At 39.1% G+C, this 26381-nt stretch overlaps 1 protein-coding gene across 10 annotated transcripts in view; it reads right to left on the bottom strand.

Annotated features, from left to right (window-relative positions):
• RYR2 (ryanodine receptor 2) overlaps positions 1 to 26381 on the bottom strand; it is a 383349-nt gene that overhangs the window by 202922 nt on the left and 154046 nt on the right. For 9 of the 10 annotated variants that reach the window (XM_066617218.1, XM_066617226.1, XM_066617235.1 and 6 more), the window contains 16 exons: positions 25148 to 25222; positions 21750 to 21906; positions 20055 to 20219; positions 17728 to 17849; positions 16323 to 16506; positions 15273 to 15408; positions 14053 to 14148; positions 9035 to 9153; positions 8720 to 8853; positions 7792 to 8033; positions 7158 to 7350; positions 4723 to 4939; positions 3685 to 3789; positions 2340 to 2443; positions 1257 to 1340; positions 272 to 431 (listed from right to left, as the gene is read on the bottom strand). In XM_066617218.1, coding sequence (XP_066473315.1) covers positions 272 to 431; positions 1257 to 1340; positions 2340 to 2443; positions 3685 to 3789; positions 4723 to 4939; positions 7158 to 7350; positions 7792 to 8033; positions 8720 to 8853; positions 9035 to 9153; positions 14053 to 14148; positions 15273 to 15408; positions 16323 to 16506; positions 17728 to 17849; positions 20055 to 20219; positions 21750 to 21906; positions 25148 to 25222 — 2293 coding nt within the window. Of the gene's footprint in view, positions 1 to 271; positions 432 to 1256; positions 1341 to 2339; positions 2444 to 3684; positions 3790 to 4722; positions 4940 to 7157; positions 7351 to 7791; positions 8034 to 8719; positions 8854 to 9034; positions 9154 to 14052; positions 14149 to 15272; positions 15409 to 16322; positions 16507 to 17727; positions 17850 to 20054; positions 20220 to 21749; positions 21907 to 25147; positions 25223 to 26381 lie in introns of those variants that run through there. The other variant, XM_066617276.1, reaches the window with a different exon arrangement.

Raw genomic sequence — 26381 nt, 5'->3', positions numbered from 1 at the left:
AGTTAAGCATCTAACACCTATCCTTACTTATTCCCAAGGAACCCACCACATGTACCCAAGTCAGGTCACAAATCTGGTAATTCTAAAAATCTAATTGACTTTATCAACACTACTTGATAAATAACACACTCTAGGGCACTTACTACTTTTGACAGACTTAGCACTAGAAATATATTAATCATAGAGCCAACAACTGTATGCTGAACACAAATTCAGTTTTACAAAAGCTGCAGATTTTGGTGAATATTCAAATATCTGTGTCTGAACTTACCTGTTGGATTCCATATGTCCATCCCTGCCTGATACGATCTCTTGCCCACACATTGTGAGCATTTTCTGCTAGCTTATCAACCATGGCTTCCTGTGATGGAGTCAACTTAATACAACTCAGATCCATAGGAGCAGGTTTATATCCACTAGACAACAGGTAGCTATCAAATGAAGGGAAAAAATACTTCAATTACTTCAATTGAAAGTAATTAAAATACTTCAATCCTTAAACATTTTAAAAATACCAGTAGAACACAGAGAAATAAGATCAAAGTTCATGTAGATTCTCTGTTTAGAGCAGCATAATGCTATTCATGAACCACAATGATATCAGAGTGTTCTCAGTGGTCTTCCTGCACAGCATGCCTCTGCATTATCAACACTAATGTTAAGACATCAGTTTCCACAATTTGTAAGCATTAATACAAAATCGATACAATACTGCATATGACATTGTTGACTAAACTGATATTTTAAAAATGAACAAGGGGCTTCGAAGACAAAAATGTTTCTAGAAAAACCTCTAAAAGATTACACTTTGATGTCAAATTCCTGGTGTTCACAGCCCCAATCAGCCCCATGAAGCCTATGTTTTGTGTTGGTATAATGAGCAAGCTTCACTGTTCAGATAAATTATATTGGAAGGGTCCGTTCAAGGATTATAAGTCTGCTCAAGCATATGACTCTATGTAGACTTCCAAGCTTTCCCTAATAATCAGCAATTAGCATTTCAGTGAAAAATTATACACTCTTCTGCTGTCATTACTAAACATAACTAATACAGAGTATGAAACCAGAAGTAAAAACTGTGGTATGTGGCCCAGGTGAACTGTTGCTGAACTGTATGAAGATACTTACAATTAGGTTTTTGTGCGGCTTACAAAAACTTACAATTAGGTTTTTGTGGGCCTCTGTAAGTTCAAGGCATTTTCATAGAGCAGTTACATACACACCTCTTCCACTGTATTTACTTGATTTAAACTTACTTCTTTGGAAGTTTTAGTTTCTTCACTTTTTCTTCAGCATGCTCATCTGTAATTCCAACATGACAACCTAATGCCAACAATGTTCTAGGGAAGAAAATCAATATCTTTCAGAGGCATAAAATTGTATGTCAACAAAAAAAATATAACTGCAGAGGGATAGTGTTTGCCAGATCAAAACTTTCCAGGACTTATACGAGGTTTGAGTCTGTCCTTCAAATGTAACTTTTGGCTGTACCTCTAAAATTACTTGTTGTAATGTTCAAGATTCTGAAGCTGTAAAACTTGAAACATTTTCAACACACATCTTCAAAGAACTTTATAACATTTATGTACAAAGTTTTTTTTAACAAAGAGCCAGCAAGAGGAAAGCTATTTTAAATGGATATGCAAATATTGTATTCAATGTTTGTCCAAAACATCTAGAAGTTTAGAAATTCCAGAATCATCATCATTTTTTTTTAAACAGTTTTGGACAGTATCTTTTTAAGGCCCCATTCTATGCTGGCAGATCTTGTAATCCACTAGCATAAAGCTGGGGCCACTGACACAGCAGCCACTCTGTCATTCTACAGCACAGTACTAATAGCATGGGAGTTGGTAGGCCCCGAGTCAGCAGCAGTGGCCTGCAGTACTTACACTGGAGCAGGTACGTCGGTGGTGGAGGTAGTTTGAGGGGGTAATTAGGCTGGGTTGAAGGCAGTTTGGAGATGGATCTCAGTGGCAGACATGCACACTGAATCATATCCCCCCTTCCCATCCTCGACCTACCCCGAGAGAGACTTCAGCCAAAGAGAACAGGGCAGTATAAGGGTGGATTGGGTATGCACAAGGGGAAAGTTTGGCATCAGGCAAATCCTAGCCCTCTTCCCAGACTAAATCTTGTGGCACAGATTCACACAGATCTATGCCAGTGAATTCGCTAGTACAGAGCGGGAGGGGGAATAGTCAACTAAACTGATGAGCAGTGTGCTACTCCTATGTAACACAAACTTGTACATTATTTACAAGTTCATGTACATGAACCAATGTGTTCGCAGAAACAGCAAGACATGTATGATTAGACTGAGCATGTTACCAACTTACTTCAGCGTTTCTATTGACATCTGCAGGTTATAATTTCGCTCTTGTTCTGGCAGCTTTGCAAACTCCACCAAACATGGATGTTGTCGTTTGTTATCATCTCTAACCTGTAAGTTAGAAAAGACTGAGCATCAATTTGCCTTAAAACTGCAGATCAACACGGTCAATCCCAATGAAAAGGTACAGAATATCGGGCTGCAATTCTATACACACCCTGAGCTCAATGGAACTTACCTCTGAGTAGTCATGCATAAGATTGTACTGTCAATGTTTAAATAATAGCGAACAGAGGCACCATCACAATACTCATTCATCCAACAGACTGTGGTTGAAAGCTTGTTCATGCTTAGAGGTGAACCTTCCAGAACGTTTACTTTTGAGCAAACAGCAAAACATTTATGCTGCAATCCTACACACACATTTTCCTGGGAGTAAGTCACATTGGATTTAATGAGCCTTTTGAGTAGATATGACTAGGATTGCACTGTAAGCTCACAGCAGAATTTTTAACACTTACAAGGAACAGTCACAACTATTCGAGGTAACAAAGGAGTAAATTCCAAAAAGAGTTATAAAGGAAGATTTATAATTCAAAGATCAATGATAAGCAAACAGGTAAACTATTTTTATTGATTTCAATGAGAAAGAAAAGATTGCACTTAAACTCTCCCACTGAAATAAATGGAAACGGGTACACTATCATTCAATTTTATGTACAGCACTATTAAATATTAATATATTTTATTCATTAGAAATTAATGAAATATTAAAACTCAAGTTTAAATATGGAACTGATTATAACATTTCTCTATCATGCACAATTCACTCTGAAACGAGAATGACCCCACAAATAGGCATATCAGTCCTCGTTTGCATAGATTTTAATTGCATAAAGACTCAATGTAAAACCTCTGCTACATAAAGAGAGACTACAGGTCAGTTCTCAGTATCTGCAGATTTGACTATCTGCAAGTTCAGAATACGTTGTGTTGGACCAACATATACCCTCCAGATGCAAATGTAGGGTGCTCTGAGACCTTGTGTGGTCTCCTTGGACCCCAGAAGGCCTTCTAAAGGCCTTAAGTGATATCACTTCGCACATGGCCTCCTCAGGCCTCACAATGCCCTCCGGACATGACTGGAGCACAACTCCTATTCCATTTGGAGGTCTGGTGTGTTCCTACCAGTGAATTTCCTTATCAGCAGGTTTCAGCATCCATGGGAATTCCACGACTGTTCCATTTCCAAAAGAAAAGTGTTCTAGGAGATGCTGTCTCTTTATTCCATATTATGGAGAGTTAAAAAAAATTAAGAAATCAAAGGATACAAAGTTCAAAAAGGTACTTACAGGACCATACTGCCATCCAAGTTCAATTTTATTCATAACCCAAAGTTCATGTATATTTTCGGCTAGTTTTTCTCTAATCCGTTCCAGATGTGGAGGCAATACAATCTAAAGATAAAAGAACAAAAATCTTTTAGAAATAAAATGAAACAGAGACAACTCTGTAAAAATTATACCAATAAAATGACTTGAATGAAATAAACTTCTTGTCCAAGTCTGCAAGAGGAAAATTCATATAATATTCATTGATGTACCATGCAATCCAATACATGCTTACTTAGAAATAAGCCTCACTGCTTTGAAAGGTGCTTACTCTACTCTGAAGTAAGTGTGTTTAGGACTGCAGCCTAAATTCCAGATAGAACAGATGTAGCCTACTCACTATAACAAATATTCCTTTGTCTGTTTAGGGGTATTTTATCCTTTAAATTAAGGAACAGATAAAGCAACTATGAAAAACAAATGGCTTTAGCAAACAATACAAAAAGTATCAGAATATATCAGTCCCTTATAACACTCCAGAACTGATTATATTTCAATAAAACATATATAAAGTGTCACTATTCCGTGAGAACAAAAAAAATGGAATTGCAAGAGTCTACAACAATAATTCAAAACGAGAAAGTAAAAAGCTTTGAAATGGATGCCCCACTGATCCCAGCAATGAAAAACAGGACAGTGATTTGTAATCTACTTCCCAATATAGCCAAAATACTTTGTATGAGAGGTTCAGAAAGGAGTTTAGAAGTGAACACAATTCTAAGTTATGGATGATGGATGGCCAATTGGCTAACACTCTTGACTCTGATAAATATGAACAATATTTCTTTGTCCTACAAATTAAAATTAGGTTAAAAGCCAATTAATTAGCAATGATAAGCATGAACAAACAACAAAGCACACAAATGGATGCATCATCAAACTATTTGTGTGCTAAAATCTGTGTCTAATTAGGTACACTTTGAAAGATCATTAATTTTAACATAATACAATGTAACATATACTACCCATACTTAAAAGTGAACGCATATTTCAGTTTACCTGACTGGTATCTACAGGTACTGGAGTGAAAGCTGCTTGTGAAAGAGAGATATTTGGACCCAGGAGGTCTCTTGTGGAGCTGTGATCTTGTTTGTATTCTCTACTGTGTTCCACTTTTAACTTTTCTTTTGGCAGAATAGCTTCAAAACAGGGAGCATATCCTGGAGGTGGAAGGAATTTAAATTCTCCATGACGGCCTCCTAGCAAAAACCGAACCCTAGAAGACAACAAATGTAAAGAATTCCAGTGCTGTCGATTAACTCTAGGATAAAACATTTCCAATCTTACACTTAAGGCTTGTGCATATGCTGCATTTGCCTGGAACTTATTCCTGAGCAAATCACCTTTATCTAATGATGACTGTCTCTATACTAGGCTATAATTATCCTCTGATATTTCTTGCTGACCTGTGATAAATTACCTCTAGCTAATGTCTATTTAAGTTTAGGTCATTAGTTTTATATGCAATGTAAACTAAGAAGCATTCTAAATGACTTGCTTTCTTTGGCCTATATTATTATGCCCATATTGCAGGTGGTGGGCAGAGGCTGAGAAGGACTACTTTGACTAAGACCAATTAGTCTGTTCACGGCAATTAAGTGTGTTCATACTGAACAGACTGAATGAATGACTATATATATGAACAAGCAAGCAATTACAGAAAAAACTACCAAGTATACTACAGAACACTCTTCTGACTTTCTCTGTGCTTGAGTCTTGGGGCCAAGTTACATGAGGAGATCTGTAATCAGATTTCCCAATGTTCTTATTTTTTTCTTAAAAGTAGCTGTAGGGCACTGCAAGTAGGTAAATTTGAGTTTATTCATCACTCCAACTCCTCTGTGATTCAAGAATTAATTAGTCTTGTCTGCTGGGAAACTCTTCCTCTTGTTAGTCAGGCAAGGTCACATGTAGAACACATGAAGGGGATGGGTTCCCTTCTGGCTGCCAGGCAGAAGACCTAAAAAGTACCCCATACTCATAATAATAAATGTTAACGACTAAAAGAGAAAACAGTGAGTGTGATGTGGCTGCAAAGAAGGCAAATGCAATTTTAGCCAGCATTAGGAGAATCGTAGCTTCCAAGTCGCAAAAAGCATTGGTTAGACCTCAACTAGAGTACTGTGTCCAATTCTTGGCACTGCACTTTAAGAAAGATGTAGCTAAACTGGAGCTGGCTCAGAGAACAGTGAGAGAAGATGATCAGAGGGCTGGAGAACAAACCCTATGAGGAAAGGTCGAGGAACTTGGTTTTAGTATGGAGAAGAGATGGCTGAGAGGGGATATGATAGTGCAGTTCAAACAGCTGAAGGAATGTCATATGGAAGAAAGAAAAAATTTGTTCTCAACTACCTCTGAAAGTAGAACTAGATCCAATGGGTACAAGCTGCACGAGAAGAGATTCTGACTGTATAACAGGAAAAAATTTCTGATGATAAGGGCAGTTCAGCAGCAGAACAGACTGCCAAGGAAGGTGGTGGATTCTCCCTCAATGGAAATGAGGGAAGCAGAGGCTTGACAAGCAACTGCTAGAAATGCTCTAGGAGGATTTCCTGCTACATGCAGAGCAGGGCGTTGGACTAGATGACCTTCTAGGTCCCGTTCAACTCAATGATTATATGATTCAAAGAGCAGGACACTGGACTAGTTTTGGCTAACCTCATAGCCATGTATGGGACAGCCATGTATGGCCACACAGAGAAGGATGCAGAAATTATGCGCAGCTGACACAAAGGACTTCCCAAAGAACCAAACAATAAATTGCTTTCCCACATCCCTGAGATGAGGGAAGGTTGGAAAGAGAAAGAATAATTAGGTGTTAAAGCCTCAATGTGGAGCCAAACCAAGACCCTACTAAATGCTAGCCAGGAAAAGTTGGTCGGGTGGAAGAGAAGGTCGCCTCTTCCTTAGTGTTACTCTGCATGTGATGCTGCTTCACTACTATGAGAAGTTGCTCCCAGCAGATAAGACTGCCCCATCCCAGAACCACAAGAGAACTGAATTGGGATCACAGTACCAGAGAGATTAGCCCTCTCTCTATCCCAATACCATTTTCCTGATCCAAATTTTCCCAGGAGTTAGTATTTTGCTCCCAGAGAGAGACAAACAGGCACATATATGTTTTCCCTAGTCAGGAAAATGATAGGGTTGAGCGGGGCAATTCAAACTGGGAAAATGACATGTGGGGGGAAGCTTACCTGTTCAAACACTATGGTCCCAATCTTATTAGCAGCTGCTTATAAGACAAAGTATCTGTTTATCATGCACACCATGCACCTCATTAAGCTTGACCCTTAATGTGAACCCAGTGCATAGATGAATGCCAAATGGAATGAACAGAAAAACAAACTTACAAAAATTACAGAACAAGAAAAATTATTCATCATATTCATGGAAAATATTCAGATTTAGGAAAATTTTTAACAGGCACTAACTTTATCCCTGCAGAGAAGCTGACAACTGGGAAAAAAAGGCCATCTGTGTTGAAATTTTCAAACATCCCCTGGACTGGCTGCCCATTTATCCGGAAGGAAATACTAGGAGCGCTTAAGTCAAGACAGCAACTGATTACATCATCGGTCCTTAGCAGATGCTGGTTGGGAGAATTAACAGCTCTTGCAACACAACCTATGTTGTCAAAATATAATTACAAGAAAAGTTGAGGTTCATGTAAAAAAATATACTTTCACACAACTCAGGGCTAAGGTTTAAAGAATTAGTACAAATGAATTTAATAACTCAACAAGAACACTAGTACTGTTTTCATATACAAGGTGATAATCACTTTGCATCCTTTCCCCTGCTCCAGGGGGAAGGGAGGGGTCTCTTGCCTCCTAGTGAAGCTGTTCTAAGTGCCTGGAGAGAGAATGATTGACTGCTAAGCGAGACTGTTTCTAAAAGGAATTTTAAGAGAAGGCTTTTCCTTTAATTGAAAAAGCCCTTCTCATCACATTGAGATAAAACCATGGGTGAAAAATCTGTGTACAATATGGTTATATCCGCATATAATTGTTTTAAATAACTTACGAAGCATTTTCACTTCAAAATAACTCAGTTTAGCTGCCTTACCTGACCATAGATGAAGTCCATCAAAACCATAGGAGTACAGATCATCGCCAACTCCATTACCTCCCCATTCTTCTCCTCCAACAGGGTATGGTGAATAGCCCTCTGTTGAAGCCCAACCCACACGGAGATGAGTAGCTTCTGCTGTTGTAAATGGTTCCACATGATCAACCATGAGCTCATAATACCATTTCCTGTACTGAGCAGAGCCTTCACTGATTCCAAGGAAAATGTTGGGTCTCATGCTGAATACAGGCAAGAAATTTTAGAAAATACATTGAAAATGCATCCTAAAATTAGAAAGTCACACTATTGATATGTATTATTTTTGAAAGCACCCTATCCCTTCTTTGATCCATGGACCCCTAAGACCAATTACAATTTTAGAAGTCATTACAATAATGCCACCTATGATACCTATAAAACTTTCATTTAGAAAAGTGAACAGAAACAGGATAGAGCAGCAGTTTTCAAACTCTCTTGGAGAGTTTGCACCGCTGTAAGTCCTTGCGGGGGCAGGGCTCCTCAGCTTGTCAAAAGTGAAAGTGGAGCAACTGCACCCCACTTTTGGTTTTGCAGAAGTGGAGCGCAATCGCTGCACTTTCACTTCTAACGAACTGGGGAGCCCTGTAGGCACTTGTGCAGGGCTCCCTGCACCTCCAAGAGTCTGCTGCAGGGACTGGTGAGTGCATCCCAGTCCCTGCAGCCGTCCTGAGCGGTGCGATCCTGGGGATTGCATCACTGCCTCTCCTCTGCCCCTTAAGGGGAAAGAGGCCAGGGCCTTCAGGTTGCAGCGTCATGACACCCCAGTCTGAAAACCACTGGGATAGAGGGATAAACAGATTTTCTCAAAAAAAAGAGGTGAAGGTATCTGCCTACATATGAGATTTCTTTTGAGAGTGTGACGTTACAATATTTTAGATTTTTTTACCTGCTCACATGGTTGACAAGGCGGGTCTGGAGAAGGAGATCTCTTCCCGGCAGAAGATTGTCACAGATCAAATGCTGATTAGATCGTACAGCTACTCCATGGCACACACAGAGAGAACATAAAACATCTAAAACCTAAGGGGAAAATGATGATGGTGGTAGTTAAGAAATTTTTCAGTCCCCAGTACACTGTTTACTATTTCATATTGAGTAAATTTAAATGCTCTCCCCGTGGCATATTACACATTTCAGTGAGATAACTCATACGACATGGTACTTATCGCACAAACTCTGTCTGTTCCCATGTCCTGCATACCTTATGGTTTCTTCCATGTTTGTCCAAAAGACATATAATTGATTTAATATGTCCTTCCTTAATAATGTTTAATGCTTCAGGACTTTCCACCAACACACAGTGTAAAACCTCAAGAATTCCTGAAAACACAAGACCACAGTTTATTATTTATATAATGTAAAAGTCATACAATAGGATGCATATATCCAAAGTCAGACACAAAAGCACTTCCTCCTCACATTTATTTATATTGCGGGGGGGGGGGGGGGAGTGCAACAAAAAAGTAGATTGCTCCTGCTAGCTGCATAATGTAATCTGTATACCTTGCAATATGCATAATGAAGAGATGGCATCTATCTAACCAAACCTGATAAACATGGAAACATAAAAATAAAGTAGACATACTTAACTGGAGCAACTGCAACAAAATGCATAAATTTCATATAATGGATTAGTTTAACCTTTTCTAAAATGTAATTTACTGTAAAATGTACAACTAATTTATGGTTTATGTGATAAATTTGGAGAGACTTCTGATATTTTTATCACCTTATTTTGCAATTTTAAATTAAGGCCACCATGCCAGTTACTGAGGACAGCTATTGCTCAATTTTGCATCTCCTTGCTTTCGAGAATTTCATTTTTCTCAATCTTATACCTTAACTTGGCAAAGAATGAAGACGTACACATCTCTTTCATTATTTGAGATAATATATCAGAAAATTTTAAACGTCTAAAGTTGTCAAAGTAACAGAAAGAGATGAAGCTAATCAGCACATTAATATAAATAGTGCATACCTCACAAGGAAACATGGCCTCATAACTCCACAAATTTGCAGAAGCACTGAAATAGCGCTTGATGGAATCCCCACCACTGGAATGTTCTGAAATTAGCAATAACTGCATTCCCAGAAAAGAGGCATGGCATACAGAATAGAAAATTCATTTATTCATGTTCTTTAGATCACAGCTAAAGGAATGTGAAATATGCTTTTATAAAAGGAGCAGATTAATTGCATAAATTGATGCATGGAAAAAGTAGTAAAAAGCACTAAATCACCTATGACTTCCCAATTAATCAAAGTTACCAGCTGAATAAAGCAGCAGTCACAGGTATTAAGAATCATTAAGCTTAAATCAGTTTCCTGCAATGCTGCATTAAGACAAGTTCTCCAAGGTCATGGAGATTGCAGGCATAATTGCACCTGGTGATCTCTTAACCTAACAGTAACAAGCATAACAGAACAAAATTCTATTCGGGTTTACTCAGAAGTAGGTCTCACTTTGTTCAATGGGGCCTACTCCCAAGTAAGTATATCCAGGATTGCCATCTATGGCACACACAGTTAATTGCTGACTACTGTTGCTGTTACAAAAAGCAGAGAAACAGGAGAAGGAAAGTAGACTTGAATATAAGATGCCACAGTCATAAAAGTCATATTCATGGTCTTCTGCCTCCTTACTTCAAACCATACAAATCAACTGCTTTTCCATGCATACTTAGAAAGAGGAAAACAGGAAGAAAAGCTCTCCTAGCAGATTTGTTTATAAGAAAACCTATAGAATCAACAAGCAGGGCACTAGAGTTGACCTTTAGCTTATCTAGCCTGATGACTGCATTATAAAATCAATGATATTTTAGTTGGGAACAGTCTTTTTTAACTGCTTCACTTTTATATGTATTTTCATGTTTCCTAGTCAGCAATGATAAGGGCAGAAGGAATCAGCTGTTGGCCAAAGGGACTCCTTTGAATCTCTTCTTGTTGCCAAATGGCAAGGAAGTCATAAAATTTATAGTTGGCAACCTTCAGTCTCGAAAGACTATGGTATCGCGCTCTGAAAGGTGGTTCTGGAACAGCGTCTAAGTGTGGCTGAAAAGGCCGATTCGGGAGTGACAATCCCTTCCACACTGGGAGCAAGTGCAGTCTGTCCCTGGCCTGTCTCCCTGGCTATGGGCCTTCCTTCTTTGCCTCTTAGCCTCAGACTGTTGGCCAAGTGTCTCTTCAAACTGGGAAAGGCCATGTTGCACAGCCTGCCTCCAAGCGGACCGCTCAGAGGCCAGGGTTTCCCACTTGTTGAGGTCCACTCCTAAGGCCTTAAGAGTCCTAAAATACACTTATTACAAAAGATACAGAAAACACATCCCTAGTCTCTTCTTCTCACAGATAAGCTTATTACCTGAAACTAATTCTACTACTGATAAAGACTTAATTATTTTGATCACTTGAATTACAATAAAAAGCTATTTTCTATCTACATAATTCCCAAGATTATAGCCAGTATCCCTATAGGCAAACAAATCACCATAGCATTTCCAAAATACATTCAATATCCCAGCTTTTAATTTGAAAAAAACTATACTGTTAATTTGATTTCTATCTTAAAGCCCAAAGGCCAATTACATTTTTAATTAAGTAATCATATACAGCTCTCTCTGAGGAGTTTAAAAACTCAATTACAGCCAGCTCCACAGTTTTGAATTCATAACCCATGGTGGAATCAGCTCTTGATTTTTTTTTTTCAAATTAGGGAGCAATCCAAAGAAAGGTGAGATTTTTTATGCACTCCTTAATATGTGTATTTGAACTTAATCCCATTGATATCAAAGGGATTGACTACAAGGTGAACATGGCTAGGATTTGACTGTATCTCTCATTGAAATCAGTATCATTTAAGACAGTGTTTCTCAAACTGTGGCTCAGGACCCAGGAGGTGGGCCGTGAGCCAATTTCAGGTGGGTTCCCATTCATTTCAATGTATATCCTATTTATATTAGACTTCATGGCATGTGATTGCATTTGGGGAAATGTTACAGATCTGCACTTCTAACAGGCTACCAGGTATATTCTTTTAGCAATGATAGTCAATGGGGCTTACTCCCAGATAAACCTGGATTGGACTGCATCCTTTGGGATGTTTGGGGATTTTTAAAAACAGATCAGCAACCGCTCCGGAGGATCAGGAGGGTTCTTCATTATTTTAAATAAATTTTCAGACTGATACTTATTGTAATCTTTCAATTTACTTATTTAATTGATTTTATTTTGTCTTATTTGTCCTATTTGTTAAAATTTTCCTGCTTGGTGATGTCACTTCTGGCCATCACATCACTTCCAGGTTAATGACATCACTTCCAGTGGGTTCTGACAGATTGTCATTCTAATAAATTATTCTATTTTGAATAAATTAGACTGTTACCCTGCATGTGCCCGATCTTGTCTCATCTCAGAAGCTAAGCAAAGTCAGGCCTGGTTAGTACTTGGATGGGAGAACGCCTGGGAATACTGGGTGCTGTAGGCTTATACCATAGTCTTTCGAGACTGAAGGTTGCCAACCAACCAGACTAGAACCTCCAGTCATTCAAAAGTTTTACTTCATCATTTTATTCTAAATAACAGTGGCATGTAAGAGCCCAATCCTGGGCTCAGTGCCGCAGCTTTGTGTCTCTGCACAAACGTGCCATAAGGCACATTTGCGAGCCTCACCACCAGGCTACTGCCTGTACTAGCCCAGCACTGGCCGGTGCTGGGCTAGCGCTGGGCTAGTGCAGAGCAAGCGCCCAGCTTCCACAGCTCAGCGGTTTCACAGACCGCTGAGCCATGGCATGGTAAGTGGGTGCAGGGAGGGGGAGGGGAGGCTGGCAGGGGGTGGAGAGAGGGTGGGGGGACATGACAGGGAGGTGAGGGTGGGGAGGGGGATGGATGGGAGGCGTGCCAGGGGAAGGGAAGGAGGCGGGTCCGTGGAGCTCCGCTCCACCAGATCCAAGGCGTTCATGGAGGGCTTGGCACCCTACTCGAACTCCTTATGGGGAGTAACTTGCGGGGCTGCTTACCTTACCCGGGAGAAGGGGACTTTTGTCCCCTTCTCCCGAGGTGTGGCCCGTGGTAGCCCGGGGCGCACAGGATCCAGCGACAGCTGTTCTCGGTGCCACTGAGGCTGGGCACCCCCAGCAGCTCAGGATTGGGCTGCCCGGCTGCAATGCTATACTCACTTACTTGGGATTAAGTCCCACTAAATCCAATGGGGCCTATGTCTGAGTAGACGTGCATACTTTGTGCTGTGATATAAGTAACATGCAATTAGGTCAGACCGAAAGACAGAGTAAAAATTGTGTAAATAAAATAAAATAATTAAATGTTTACATGTACCCAATCCTTAGTATTTCCAGAATTTATTGGAAAGACAAAAAGTATTTTGATGAATCATGAACTAAATCTTCTGTTTATTGTTGCAAGTATTACATAATTTTTAAATTGCAGATACTGAAAACACGGGGTATTTTAACCATTCAATTTCATGTTTATTTGATCCCAATTTAAATGGTGCTTTTCCTAAAACACAGTCTTACCTTGCCCAAATTGGCATTTGATTTGTCACTGTTCCCATATTGCTACAGTTGCAAAAACAGATTCTTATATTGCCATAACTCAAAGTTAACCAGATTTCTTCTATAAGTCCAAGACAGGCTCTCAAGCAGTATCTTTAAACTACTCTGCTCAATTACACACTGTACTACACTTGCACCATATCCTTCCAAGGCCTGACATTAATCCACCTAGACTTTCACCAGTGATTGTGCTGGTGCAGGTCCAAGTAGACTCATTGCACTGGTGGAGGCTGTCCCCAGTGCAAGGAAACAAATGTCCCCTTACCTTCAGAGACTTCCAGTATGCAAAATGGCCCCTCAATGCAGAGCTAGCCATATTGGTGCTGCTGAATTGGCACAGAGAAATTGAAGAAGAATTGGACTGCTAGCTGGCTCCCGTTTTCTTCTTCTTCAGGCATAATGTGACAACTTGGATTTTACATTCTGCTTTTGCAAGAAGGTGATGCATGAATGGTATTTGACAATATTTTGGTGATATTGAGGGGTATTGTGGGAGGCTAGTTGTGAATTATGGTTTTCTTTCAGCTGCCATTTAAATAGTTTGTTTATTCTTCTTATCACTGTTCGGTCATTTTGTTTCAACCTTGGGCTGCCTTTAGAAAACCAGAGTATAATTATTTAAAATAAAAGCATCATAACACTATCAGCATACCAGAAGATGCTTCCAATCTCTCCAATCTGCTGATCAGCCAGTCAAGAGATCCAGAAAACTGGGCACAGTTTTTACGATTCCCTCTAATCAAAGCCGCTACAAAATTAAAAAAAAAGAGATTCTTATTTCAGCTATCCTTATGTCCATTGTAAATGCTCTTTATACTGAACACAATTCTGTCTTAGTTATGTTATAAAAAGTAACATACTGTCACTACTAAATAAATTTGCCACCTCTAAACTGTATAAGAACATAAGAACAGCCCCATTGGATCAGGCCATAGGCCCATCTAATCCAGCTTCCTGTATCTCACAGCGGCGCAGGAAGCTGGACTAGATGGGCCTATGGCCTGATCCAGTGGGGCTGTTCTTATGTTCTTATACAGTTTAGAAGTGACAAATGCAAGACAAACGCAATGCATTTGCAATGCTTAGAGGTGTTTAGAGCTAACAAATGCAAGACAAATGCAATGCTGCGTTTTCCAAGCATCCTATTCTAAATATGAAGCGGGGTGTGTTTTTTTTGTTTTTAATACCAGAATATAACAAATTGACTCATGTTATAGAACAAATGTCTATATAACTTTGCCTGGGTGTACTCCACCATAAGATCTACTGGCAATGTCTTTTCGACACCAGCATACCAAGTTCAAAGAACATGTAGAGAGATTTTCTTCATAGCTTTCCCTTGTGTGTTTTCCCCTTCCCATAGAGGTGTGTCAAAAGTCTGGGGCCCAAATCCAAGTAATGCTTATGGTTGCATTTATCCATGCCCTGATTATTTCCAGATTGGACTGTTGTAATACAATCTTCCCGGGGTTGTCCTTGAAGGACTTATGAAAACTGCATATGCATAAAGTGTAATCTAACACTCCCATCCCTTGCAATTTAATCCAAGTATACTGATTCCCCAAGTTGTCCGAGTTACAAACTGCTGCATTGGTGCTTTCATGCGGTGTAGTACATCCTTTGGTAGTGATTTTGGGCAGGTATAACAGTAGTGGATTAGCAAGAACCAGCTAATTCAACCTACATACTTGTCAACTTATGTAACAGACATCCAGAACTTATATGCACTTACGGATTTTTCCTTCTGAAAATCCTGTTGTATTTGGTAAAGCAAACCTTTGGTAACATAAGCTATACAAAATAACTGTATTTTTAAATGTGTATGTAGCCTTTTTATGCCAGTAAATGCAGTTACTGAAATGCGTATCTCACCTAGTAATTCATACAATGAGTTTAGAATAGATTTCCAAGTTTCTCCTGCTTCTTTTCCAGCTACATCAGCGAAATGAGCTGCACTGCTATATACATGTAACCGATCAATACATTCAAGCACCAAGTTGATCATGCCCTACAAGAAAAAAAAACATGGGTGCAAATTTCAGAAAATAATAATCATCTGTCATAAATGACAACAAAATCCTCTTTCTAAATGAGGAGAAAATAGTTCACAATACATCTACAATATAATAAATGGACTGAGATTTGTGGGAACAAAAAAAAATCCAACAAGATGGAAAGGAAAAAGATCTATGCAGATGTGGACCTGCATTTTCCCTTTCGCACACATGTGCATATAGAGAGAACAGTTGTTATTGTAACTTTGGGGAGTTGGTTGGTTAAGGGAGAGTACATGTGAAATCAGGGAGATGAAGTGCACTACAGGAATGCTTCGAGGATTTAGCTTATTTGTAATAAGAGTAGGATGTTCACCTAGCCTGTCTGGAGAGTTCCTACTACTGCATCTTCCATGGGGTTACACACACTCCCAGTTCCCACCCACATCCTGTTATGTTCTGCAAACTTACTATAGCTCTCAAATCCTGTTCTTCACTATGTGAGATTGACATATATTATAGAAAAATAAAGCATTAGGCCACTTTTGGTTGGGGAGGAAGCTTCCCATCACAGGCTCACACTATGTAATTTTGGGGCTGGCAGACAGTTCAATTGGTTCTTGAACAGGATACTCTACATGCTTATACAATTAGTTGATCAAATAAGCTCCTTCAAACCTCGCTACAGATGAAATCACTATATATATATAGTTTGGTATGGCACCAAAAGAAAACTACACAGATTTCCATTCAATTTCTGCTACAAAAGGAGCTGCAAAACAAAAAAGTTTTCAAATTCTTAAGGCGCTTCCCTTTCCAATGTGTTTCACTTCCATTTGAGAAAAACAAAACCTAAAAAGCCTACACACAGGCTGATCACAATGTTTTCACACAGTTAAGTTGCTAAAGGAAAAAATAATATTATTACCTCTTCCTGGAAGAGATTCTGTCGGTTCTTCAGTGCTCTTAGTCGGTTCTGTTTGTCTTCATGCTCTAAATGCTCATCAGGTGGATGGAAGTAGCCAATTAAATCCTGGAGGCTAAGGCTAACTGACTCAATAGGTAAGTCAACAGTGGAAGACTTTGTTTTCTTGCTGAGAGCATCAAGGCCCCTAAAATGGAATAAACAACATCTCTCTAAGTTTGGCATGTGTTTATGATGATTTGCAATATAAACATTGCAATGTGCTAAATATATCTGATTTATTAACCTTCAGTTCACTAATAAACATGTGCTGCATTTGAACTCCAATATGCAGTTTGGTATACTTGTATTACCAGATAATCTCAGAATTCAGTTTTCTGTAATGAAAATTGTTCATAGTGCAGGAATATTTCTAAATTAAAAATTCTAATTCTGAATCCACCTCATCTCTTTGTTGCATCACTTCTGTTAGTGAATCTACATGCAATTAATGGAACACCCACCCCTGTTCATACTGAGAATTTTGGTGAGATTTTGTCATAGAGGTATAAAAGCTCACTGATCAAGTTTTAAACCCAGATTCAGCTATCTCCTCATTGTCATCCCACACTATGCCAATGACAATCATAAGTAATAAATACTGAATGAAGGAAAAAACATTTACAGAACTATTTGTTTTCTAATGAAAAACCAATATTGATAATCTGAATTAGGGATTATGGCAGAGGTTCCCAAACTTTTCTGACTGGTGGCTCCCTTGATCTAACTGGGCCATTGGCTACAGCTCCCCATTAGGGCTACAATCATATTCACTGTATAGGGCAGCGAATTTTTCACAAGGATTTTGCGGCTCCCTTGGCTGATTTCCATTGTTCTCTGGGGAGCCACGGCTCACAGTTTGGGAACCAGTAGACCATGGTAAGACTAAGTAAAAGAATTACACTAAAAAAGCACCTTAATTACAAATGTTTTAAAAATTTACTAAGAGCTTGTTCCTCTTTGCCCACACCTATCTCATAGGGGAGGCCTAGTGTCCTTTAGTGTACTTATCAGTTGCTCATTCTCTTTATAATTCAGAGTAAGTATGTCTGTTTTAGGAACAAGAGGATGCATCTAATTTAAATGAAGGGTCCATGAAGGACTTCTAGGTTAAGGATGATTCAGGCCTGGTCCAGACATAATATTTCCCAACCTCTTCACAATGGTTAAGAGTCCTTTCTACTTATTTTTTTTATCCTGTGCTCAACTGCTCTTTCTACTTCTTCCTCTCTCCCACTTTTCTTCCCCTTCCCTATACTGCACAGTCACAATGCAATCATATGCTTGTTTACTCAGAAGTCTCAGTGATCAGTGAGTAGAATTGCAACCTCAAAGTTACATGGTTAGTTTACAGCAAGAATCCATGTACCTTATGAACCTATTGAAAAGGAAGACAGTACTACGAATTACTCGAGCGGTACGTGACTCTTCATGCTGAGATCTGGATAATGTCAGACCATCATCCATATGGCCTTCATGGTGCATGATAGCCTGCAATGAAAAGTCTGCCTATTACAATGCAAAAATTATGATTTTGTAAATACATACACATCATTTTGTGGAAGGTTTTTTATTTCAGCAGAGGTGGACTTCGATGTATAAATCTTTTACTCAGGACAAAACCACCAATTCTCACCCTTCACTTGATGTTTACTTTGGAGGCCCTTTATGGCAGTTAGAATTCTCAAAAGAGAGACCTTAAGGGAGTTGCCATCCATCCTCACTGATGGAAGTTACACCACTGTTACTCGTCCTATTGTACAGAAGGAGAAGCTAAAAGAGTGGCTTGACTAAAGTCACTCAATAAGCCATAATAATTCCCCACACTACAAACTACTCAACAACATGATTATATTTATTAGAGACTAACAAGCAAACCTAGTACTTTATACCAGATGCCTTTTGTACATCATATTACTATTACTGTACTACTGTTTATCTCATACATTAGTTCTGAACAACAGTTGTGAAGAGCAACTTGCAGTTTCAATGAACTGTACAATCATGATAGCAGGGTAAATTTTGGCCCTGTTCACAAATATGACATCATATGATGACTTGCATCAAAAAATAAGCCATCACAGAGCATTTAGGGTGCAATCCAGACCCCAGGATAGGCCAGTGTATGTCCCCTGCGCCATCCCCAGGGTGTCCTCAACCCCAGGATGTTGTAAGGCACATTTGAACCACTAAGCCAGGAGGGAGGCTGACCCTGGTGCAACAAGTACAGATACGCTGACTGAGCCAGGCTGGTGCAGGGGCGGAGGAAGGGCGGATGGGCCCATGGGCAGGCCACGGCTAAGAAGGGGTTGGGGTCAGGATCTGGCACTTGTGCCAGATCCTAACCCCAGTCCTGAGTGACCTGGAACAGCTCCGGGCTGCTCAGATCTGAGCCACCTCTTTAGGTGGCACAGATCTGAGTAGCCCCATTGGGGCTATTGCGGCATTACCTGGGGTAAGGGGACTGAATTCCCCTTGCCCCAGGCTGAGCGGTGGGCAGCCCAAACTCTGCTCTGGATGCAGCGCAGGGCAGGTTAGGACTGGGTTGTTAATCTACTTGCTTGTGACTTGCAGTGCTTCTCAAAAGACTCATTCACATATTGAGCTGTAGGTCCAAGTACTGAGCAATCAAATTACACGGAATCATCTGATGAACATGCACGAGTAAATTGACACTTTATTACTTGTCTAATACCTAACTTTATTACAACAATCACTGAATATTTGCTGAAAACCAGAATCTGTGTTGAGCGTTACAGAGAACACAGAAGTTACATCCTCCTGGATAAGAATACTTACAGTCCATATAAGACACAGGCCTCAAGGAATACAAAAGCATCAAGGAACAAGCAGGGGAATAAACAGGTTATTATCAATAACATGAGAAATAACATGTGAGGAAAAAGTACTGATGGAAAGCGTCATGTGCTACCAAGGTGAGATGATGATCTATGGAAGATCTGCTGAAACAAAGGGTTTTGCAAATGAGGAAGTTTTGAAAGAGAAGGTAGCCTAACAGATCAACTGAGGATACTTTATCCAGGTACAGGCAGGTGCATCACATATGGTCCCTGACTAGAAATGAAAATTTCCTCCCTAAAATCTGGAACAAGCACTTCCCTTAACTTTTCTGTGTCATGCTGAATATGAAACCTTGCTACACTATTACAGAATAAATGCTGGACAATCAGCCCAAAGGATGTCTTAATTTGGTCTTAGCAGCAGTATAGTAAGTGGAGTAATAAAACATACTGCTTGGTTTCTTCATTTATTTTTATAGGCGAAACAACACAATCCAAAAATAAAGAATTGATAATAAAAATGTAAGTCTCATGTTACTTTCTCCCCACTTTCTCTGCAATACCTAGTTCAACTTGTGTGCTCTAAAATGTGAAAATAAATAATATCATTACAATGTCTATTTTCCAGCAACTGGGATGGGGAAATGTTCGTCCTAATGACCCTTTATGAAGGGAGACAGAAAAATTCAATATGGGGCTGCCTTTTTCAGCAGCAGAATGGCATAAAATGTAGTTCTACTCCAACAATTCAGTGCTTGCTGCCATTTTTACAGACAAGATTAGATTTGCGGTACAGAAAACGTTGATATTCCATGATGCAAGAATTGACACTTCCTTCCTTCTTATCATACCTACTCAACTGTTTAGTTTAACCTTCTTGTGAAATTTTTTTTACCTTTCGTTGCACAGATCCCATTCTTACTGTCTTTGCGTCGACTGACTGGTATGTAAGCCACAAACCCGTGTCAGTATGCTGTATGAAGCAAACTGAATCTCCATACTTTATCTCAGGTGCTCCCATTCCATCAACCTCTTTTCTCATTCCCACATCCAACTTTTCCTAGAAAATAATACCATATTATTATTTTATTTGGAGTATTTATACCCTGGTTTTCTTAACCCTAATGGGTAACTCAAAGCAGCTTACAGAAAAAAAGTTTAAAAATTACAATACAAATAAAAATATACGATACCTGTGAATACATTAAAATATTTCTAAAGAGTAGTAAAATACCAATTCTACGTAATATTGTATTAGCCTATATATACAAAACAATGATGAAAGATGAAATATTTTTCTTCAGTTCAAAATACAAAATATGCTTACACTCCATTACAATCAATGACACTTAAGTGTACAGTTTAGGACTCATTCATTTCAATTGGCTTTAAGGGTACTCGCTCTTCTCAGTAATGCAACCAATCTTCTGAAGGAAAAGCAAATTTCTCCACACTTCCGTACACTCTATTACTTTTATTTACATATGTATGTTTCAAAGCTACATTTTTTTTATTAGTGTATTCAATAACTGGATATTAACGCAATTTCACCACATACATTTTCAAATAAACATGTCTAAAGTATCAACATACAGGGGACTCTGTATCTTCGGATCCTGTATTCGCAGTTTCACTTATCCGTGAAACTGCGGGAGGCCACATGCCCCCTCAGGAAACTCCTCTGAGCCCTGCAGAGGCCGTGTATCTCCATCCACAGCCTCTGCAGGGCTCAGAATGGCTGTTAGAAGGGAAAAAACTTCACTTCCAGGATTTCAGCAAACCGAAAGTGATGTTTTTATGCCTCTAAAAGGCATTGTGAGGGGCCCTTATAATGAAGATGATGTGGAGTGGTAAGTGCACACACACACAAGTGTTTGGGGAGGCAGTGGGATCTGCATGCCACTTCAGGTAGCATTTTGGCTCAGACGAAAACTGCAATCACCTCTCCTTGCCTATCCCAGCTGCTTTGTAGGAGTGGAGGAGGAGAAGGTGGTGGAGGCAGCAGTAGTACTTTTTCCTCCAACAATGAAGGAGAAAGAGGTGGGCTTCCGCTGCCCCAAACCTCTTCCCACTTGATTTTGGAGAATCAATTGAAAGCGATTCCGTGGATTGTGGGCTGAAAGGGGATGAGGGTAGACAAGAGGTGCATGGTTCCAGTTGTTTGAAGTAAGTGTTTCCGTTGGTCTCATCACTAGGCGTTCCCGACTATTTGGCTGTTTACATGCTTGATTTGCCTTTTCCTTTGCAACACTGTCTTGTCATCAGGAAAGTAAGAGTGTAAGTGGTGTAATTGGATAAGGGTGAGAGCAAGCAGGGGGAGAGAAACCCTAACAGGGAGAAGATTTGAAAGATGAAAGCAGAGCAAGGTAAGGAGCAGCTGAAAATATAACAGGCTTGAGGCATTTGAAGGAGCTCTAACACAATATGTTGAACAGCTGCCTTTTCAAATTCCCTTGTTCAGGGCCTATTAAGAAGCCGGAGCCACAGAAGCTTTGGTCCTCGGGTGAATCTGCAATCCAGGGAGTGAAGAAGAGGAATGGTTCCCAATATTAGATACCATCAGTGATTTTAACACTGCAATTTTTTTTACCTTGGAAGACCGAAAACAAAATGCTGTAGATTTCACATCAGCTTTCTCTTTATCTGTTAGAAGAAGACTCTTGTCATCTGTAAAGCTTAAGTATTTCCCTGTTGTTATATGTCTTAATCTGAATGGCTGCCCCCATCTAATATGGCTTCCACTCCACCTGGAAAAGATTAAAACAACTTTCTTAGGCAATGTAAAATGCTGTCCATTAATTTCAAAAACATGAACCATGGTAAAATATTACTTCCAAATGAATTTGGTGAAGCTGCAATATCTTCTGTTATTGTTTTATATATTGTAGGTAATCTTATTAATAAATTTACAGTGCCTTCCAAGAAAAAAAAGGTTGAAGTCATCTACATAAAAAAAGAAATAGGAGGAAAATGTTTCCTTGTCCCAAAGAGGTTCACAGTCTAAAAATAGAAAACACACACCAGCAGATACCACTGAAAAAGACATTATGCTAGGTTGAATGATGACAGTTGTGTATGCAACACTGGAGGTTTTTGCTGAAGGGAGGTTTAGAAATTTTTCAAATAAATACACAAATAAAAACACTGAGGTGATGTTTAACTAACTAAAAGGCTCCCTGTCCCGAAAGGGCACACAATCTAAAAAGATGCAGAAGAACATCCCCGAACAGCCACTAAAAAAGACACTGTGCTAGGGTGAAAAAAAGTCAGCCACTCTCTCTCTCTCTCTCTCTCTCTCTCTCTCTCTCTCTCTCTGCTAAATATAAGAGGAGCACCACTTGAAAAAGTGCCTCTTTGCCCAGTAAGGTCAAACAAAGACAGAATCCACAACTAGGCCAATAACATGTAGTGACAGTAAAAATCCCCTCCTACTGACATTGGACATCAACTGTTTTCATAACCAATAACCATAATTATGAATGCTAGAGTTATAAAGTATTCCATGTAATGTCTATCACCTCCTCTATCAAGAGAGATGGCCCAGTTTAATTGTTAAATTGAAATTCAGACCAGTGTCCTTCTGTGAAGAAGCTTCCAATGGTTAGAGCTAGAGACAGAAATGGTGCCTGTCAAACTGAGGATATGTGACACTCAAAACAGAAGCCTGTCATTCATCAAACATCAACCTAACTAATAGTGCCTATGGTACCATACTTAAGAAGGTAATGCAGTTATAAAAGAGACAGGCTGGGGGGAAAAGGAATCTATTTTTTATTAACTTTGTTACCCTAGAATTTTCAAAGTCAGTTTAAATTCCCAAACTAAAGAGCGAAAATATTATTTCATTGCTGGGTCAGTCTATTTTATCATCACCCCTATTAGAAGGCATGAACATAAAGAGCACCATCATTATAGTGCAACCTTTGCACACAACTGCTGTCAGTTACTGATCAGTCATCAAGCATTCATTTCCATGGGACTTGCTCCAGCAAAGTGTTTTGAAGACACTGAAACTGCCACTTATTTAACAGTAATTGCATCGCAAATCCATGCTTGCTATAAATTCAAAGTGAAACTTTTTTCCCTCTGTTATTTTTTTTGAATTATTTACTTATTTTTATTAACACACACACAAACATATAACATACATTTAAGAGTGCTAAATACCATATACCATTACTAATTAATCATACTATATCTCCTAATCTACTTACTCATCTATTTCTACCTCTTATTGATTTATCCATTTATTTATATAATATACAATAAATTTTCCCCAATACCCTATACTATATTTTCTAAATATTCACTTTCTACCAAGCGTAAACTAACTTCAATTGATCATTAATATTAAAACAAAATAATCTGATAACCAAAATTATCACCTCAGCTATTTCAACTCCAATCTAATTCTCCAATCTAATTACACTTTTTTTCTTCAACATAATAACCACATATAAAACAATTCTTCCACATGTTTACATTTCCAGCTATATTTTTTAATACATTCTAATTCATATTTATCAATTTCATACGTATTTTTTTTTCTTCAAATAAATTTGGACCATTGTTATTAGCTGAATAAATCCTCCAATTTTCTTTAACCCTCAGATTACCCCTCAGGGTTCTTTTTCTTTCTTACTTTCCATTTTTTCTCCTGTAATATCTTTAATAATTTATCTCTATAACAAAATCTGATAAATCCACACTTTCTTATATAGGGTGTGTTCATTCTTCCAGTTAACTGGGATATATTTTCTGCTTCTTGTTCCAACAAATTTTGTGATTTGTGCACTCCTGTTACTCTGTCCATCTTATCTTTCTTAATCTCCATCAGCGCCTCTTCGTCCTGTTGATCATCCTGTTGATTTTCCTCCTTGTCCGCTTTTGCACTCCCTTGTTCACCTTCTGCTTGTTTCTACACATCTTCCAATTGTTCCTTACATACATCTATCTGTTGGGAAAGAGTCTCCAGACTGGCTTGAATCTGCGAGGACCAATTCAGCTGTTGTCGCTCCATAACAAGCAATCTCTCCGTATTAATCAAGATTTTCTGTATCCACATTTCTGGAACAGAGTCCATTTTGCAATTTCTCTCTAGTCCACTGGATGTCCACAACATATTATTCTCCTCACTTCCACCGCATCATTACTACTCTGCCATCCGCATTCCTTACATACCTCTTGCAGATAACAGTCCAGTGCGGTTAAACAAAACGAAAGAAAACAGTCTCACCATCTCTGATGTAGAGAAAACCAGATCTTTCAAATCTCTTTCAAATCTAATGAGAATTATATTTATATCCAATTATGTCCAAGAATAATTCTGGATTTTAGTTCACACCCAAGTTATAGTTGTAATTATAATCCACCACCAATTTATTCCATGACAGAGAAAAAGAGCACTTTCAACCTCCTTAAAAAGTCTCTTGTTAACACCTCCAATATATCCAGGGCTTTTAGCCAAATCAGTCAATCAAAGCCAGGGACAATATTAACACTTGCTTATCTTAAATTTCCAGTTTAAACTTTACACTTCATGCTTTTTTCCCCCTCCATACGGCATCTCAGCACAGAGCCAGCAGCTTGATTGCACATCACTGCACCTCCCCCAATACTGTCACAAATGGTTAGATTCCTCTGAGAAGAAAGCCCCCTCCCCCGGTCAGGCTTTCAGTTTCCCAGATACCTGCACCAATTAAGATCTTGTCTCTCCTAACAAAGATCTTCAAGTCCTCTTCAGACCTGCAGTATTTGGGAAAAAGCAAACTGTCTCCCAGGAGCTCCTGGGGACATGTCTGTTCATCCACTGTTGGCTCCTCAAAGTGAAACTTTTATAGGGTGCGAATGTGCGTTATGTTCTTGATTAAAATAGAAGATTTAACTGCCATCTCAGCCGTTCAGTATTATCCACAGCATTTTTGTCAAAATGGTGAGCAGAATAGTTGTCACAGCAGAACGACATTATGCCAGAAATTCTTTACTTACGCAACTCTCAGAGTCTCCAGTCGCCAAAGAGAACGAGCATGAATTGACACAGCACCACCTTCATAATGGACAGTTCTGTAACACAAAAGGTACTTTCTGAGTTTCCCTGACTTGCAGGCTTGAGAGAGTAGGTAGGCTTTTCAGAGAGTCGGGGTCAATCTGAACAAAGGATTGCTGCTCTTGGTACGTACAGCCACCCCAATTTTGCCTTGGACAAATTGATTTTGTGCTGTTTCAGAAATTTGTAAACCTACTCAAACAGAGGCAACACTTGGATAAAACAAATACTATGAATGCACACCATTTTTAATTCACATTTTTATACCACCCTTCCTCCAAGGAGCTCAGGGTAGTGTACACAGTTCTTACCTTCCTTTTATCCTCACAATTCTGTGAGGTTGGTGAGTCTGAGAGATAGAGATTAGCCCAAGATCACCCAGGGGGCTTCATGGCTGAGCAGGGGTTTGAACCTGAATCTTCCAGATCAAAGTCCAACACCAGAATCACTACACCATCCCAGCTCTCTACGAGAGAAGCAATACCACTCCCAAACCACTTTCAACTGTCTCAGAATCCATGTCCATTTCTAGTCTCAGTTAATTTCTTTCCACAAAAGAATCTGAATTCCAAGAAAGTTAATTTGGTGAATCAGCAAGATGCCATTACTAATTAGGAATTATATTTGGCAAAATCAAACCAAACTGTTGTCCATTATATATTTCTGAGCTGCCTCTTCAATCAAATTAACGCTTTTTTTTTCTTTCTTCATTAAATATTAACCTTCATAGCAAAATGATGCATTAGAATGAAGCCTACTATTGCTTAACACGACTGTTTTATTCACAATCTCCAGTACTCTCTTTCTAAGGAGTAGAGTAGGTTGTGGCTACCCTTGTGTGTTCCTATAGATCAGAGAAAAGTATGTGTGAAACATGGTGCTGTTAAAGATGAAGCAAGTGAACCAAGTGCAACCCAAGACAAATGGCACAAAAAAGTGGAAAAGGGAGGTGAAAAAAGAAATGAAATAAGACTCACTGCTCTCAAACCTCTCAAGAGGGACCTTGTCATGGGGTTCAATCAATCCTGCTGAGCCTTTCTAGTTACACTTCTGTAAGGTTGAGTTACATTGGAGGAGATCTCCATTGTAGGAGACAAGCTTGTGTCAAATAAGCCTGAACTGACATGGTTTTGAAAGAGTACGTTGAAAAGAAAGCTACAACTACTGTAAATTACA

Source organism: Tiliqua scincoides, chromosome 1 (assembly GCF_035046505.1).
Source record: "Tiliqua scincoides isolate rTilSci1 chromosome 1, rTilSci1.hap2, whole genome shotgun sequence".
In the NCBI taxonomy this organism is placed as follows: Eukaryota; Metazoa; Chordata; class Lepidosauria; order Squamata; family Scincidae; genus Tiliqua; species Tiliqua scincoides.
Note: the sequence above shows the minus strand (reverse complement) of the source record. Positions and strands in the feature narration are given on the sequence as shown.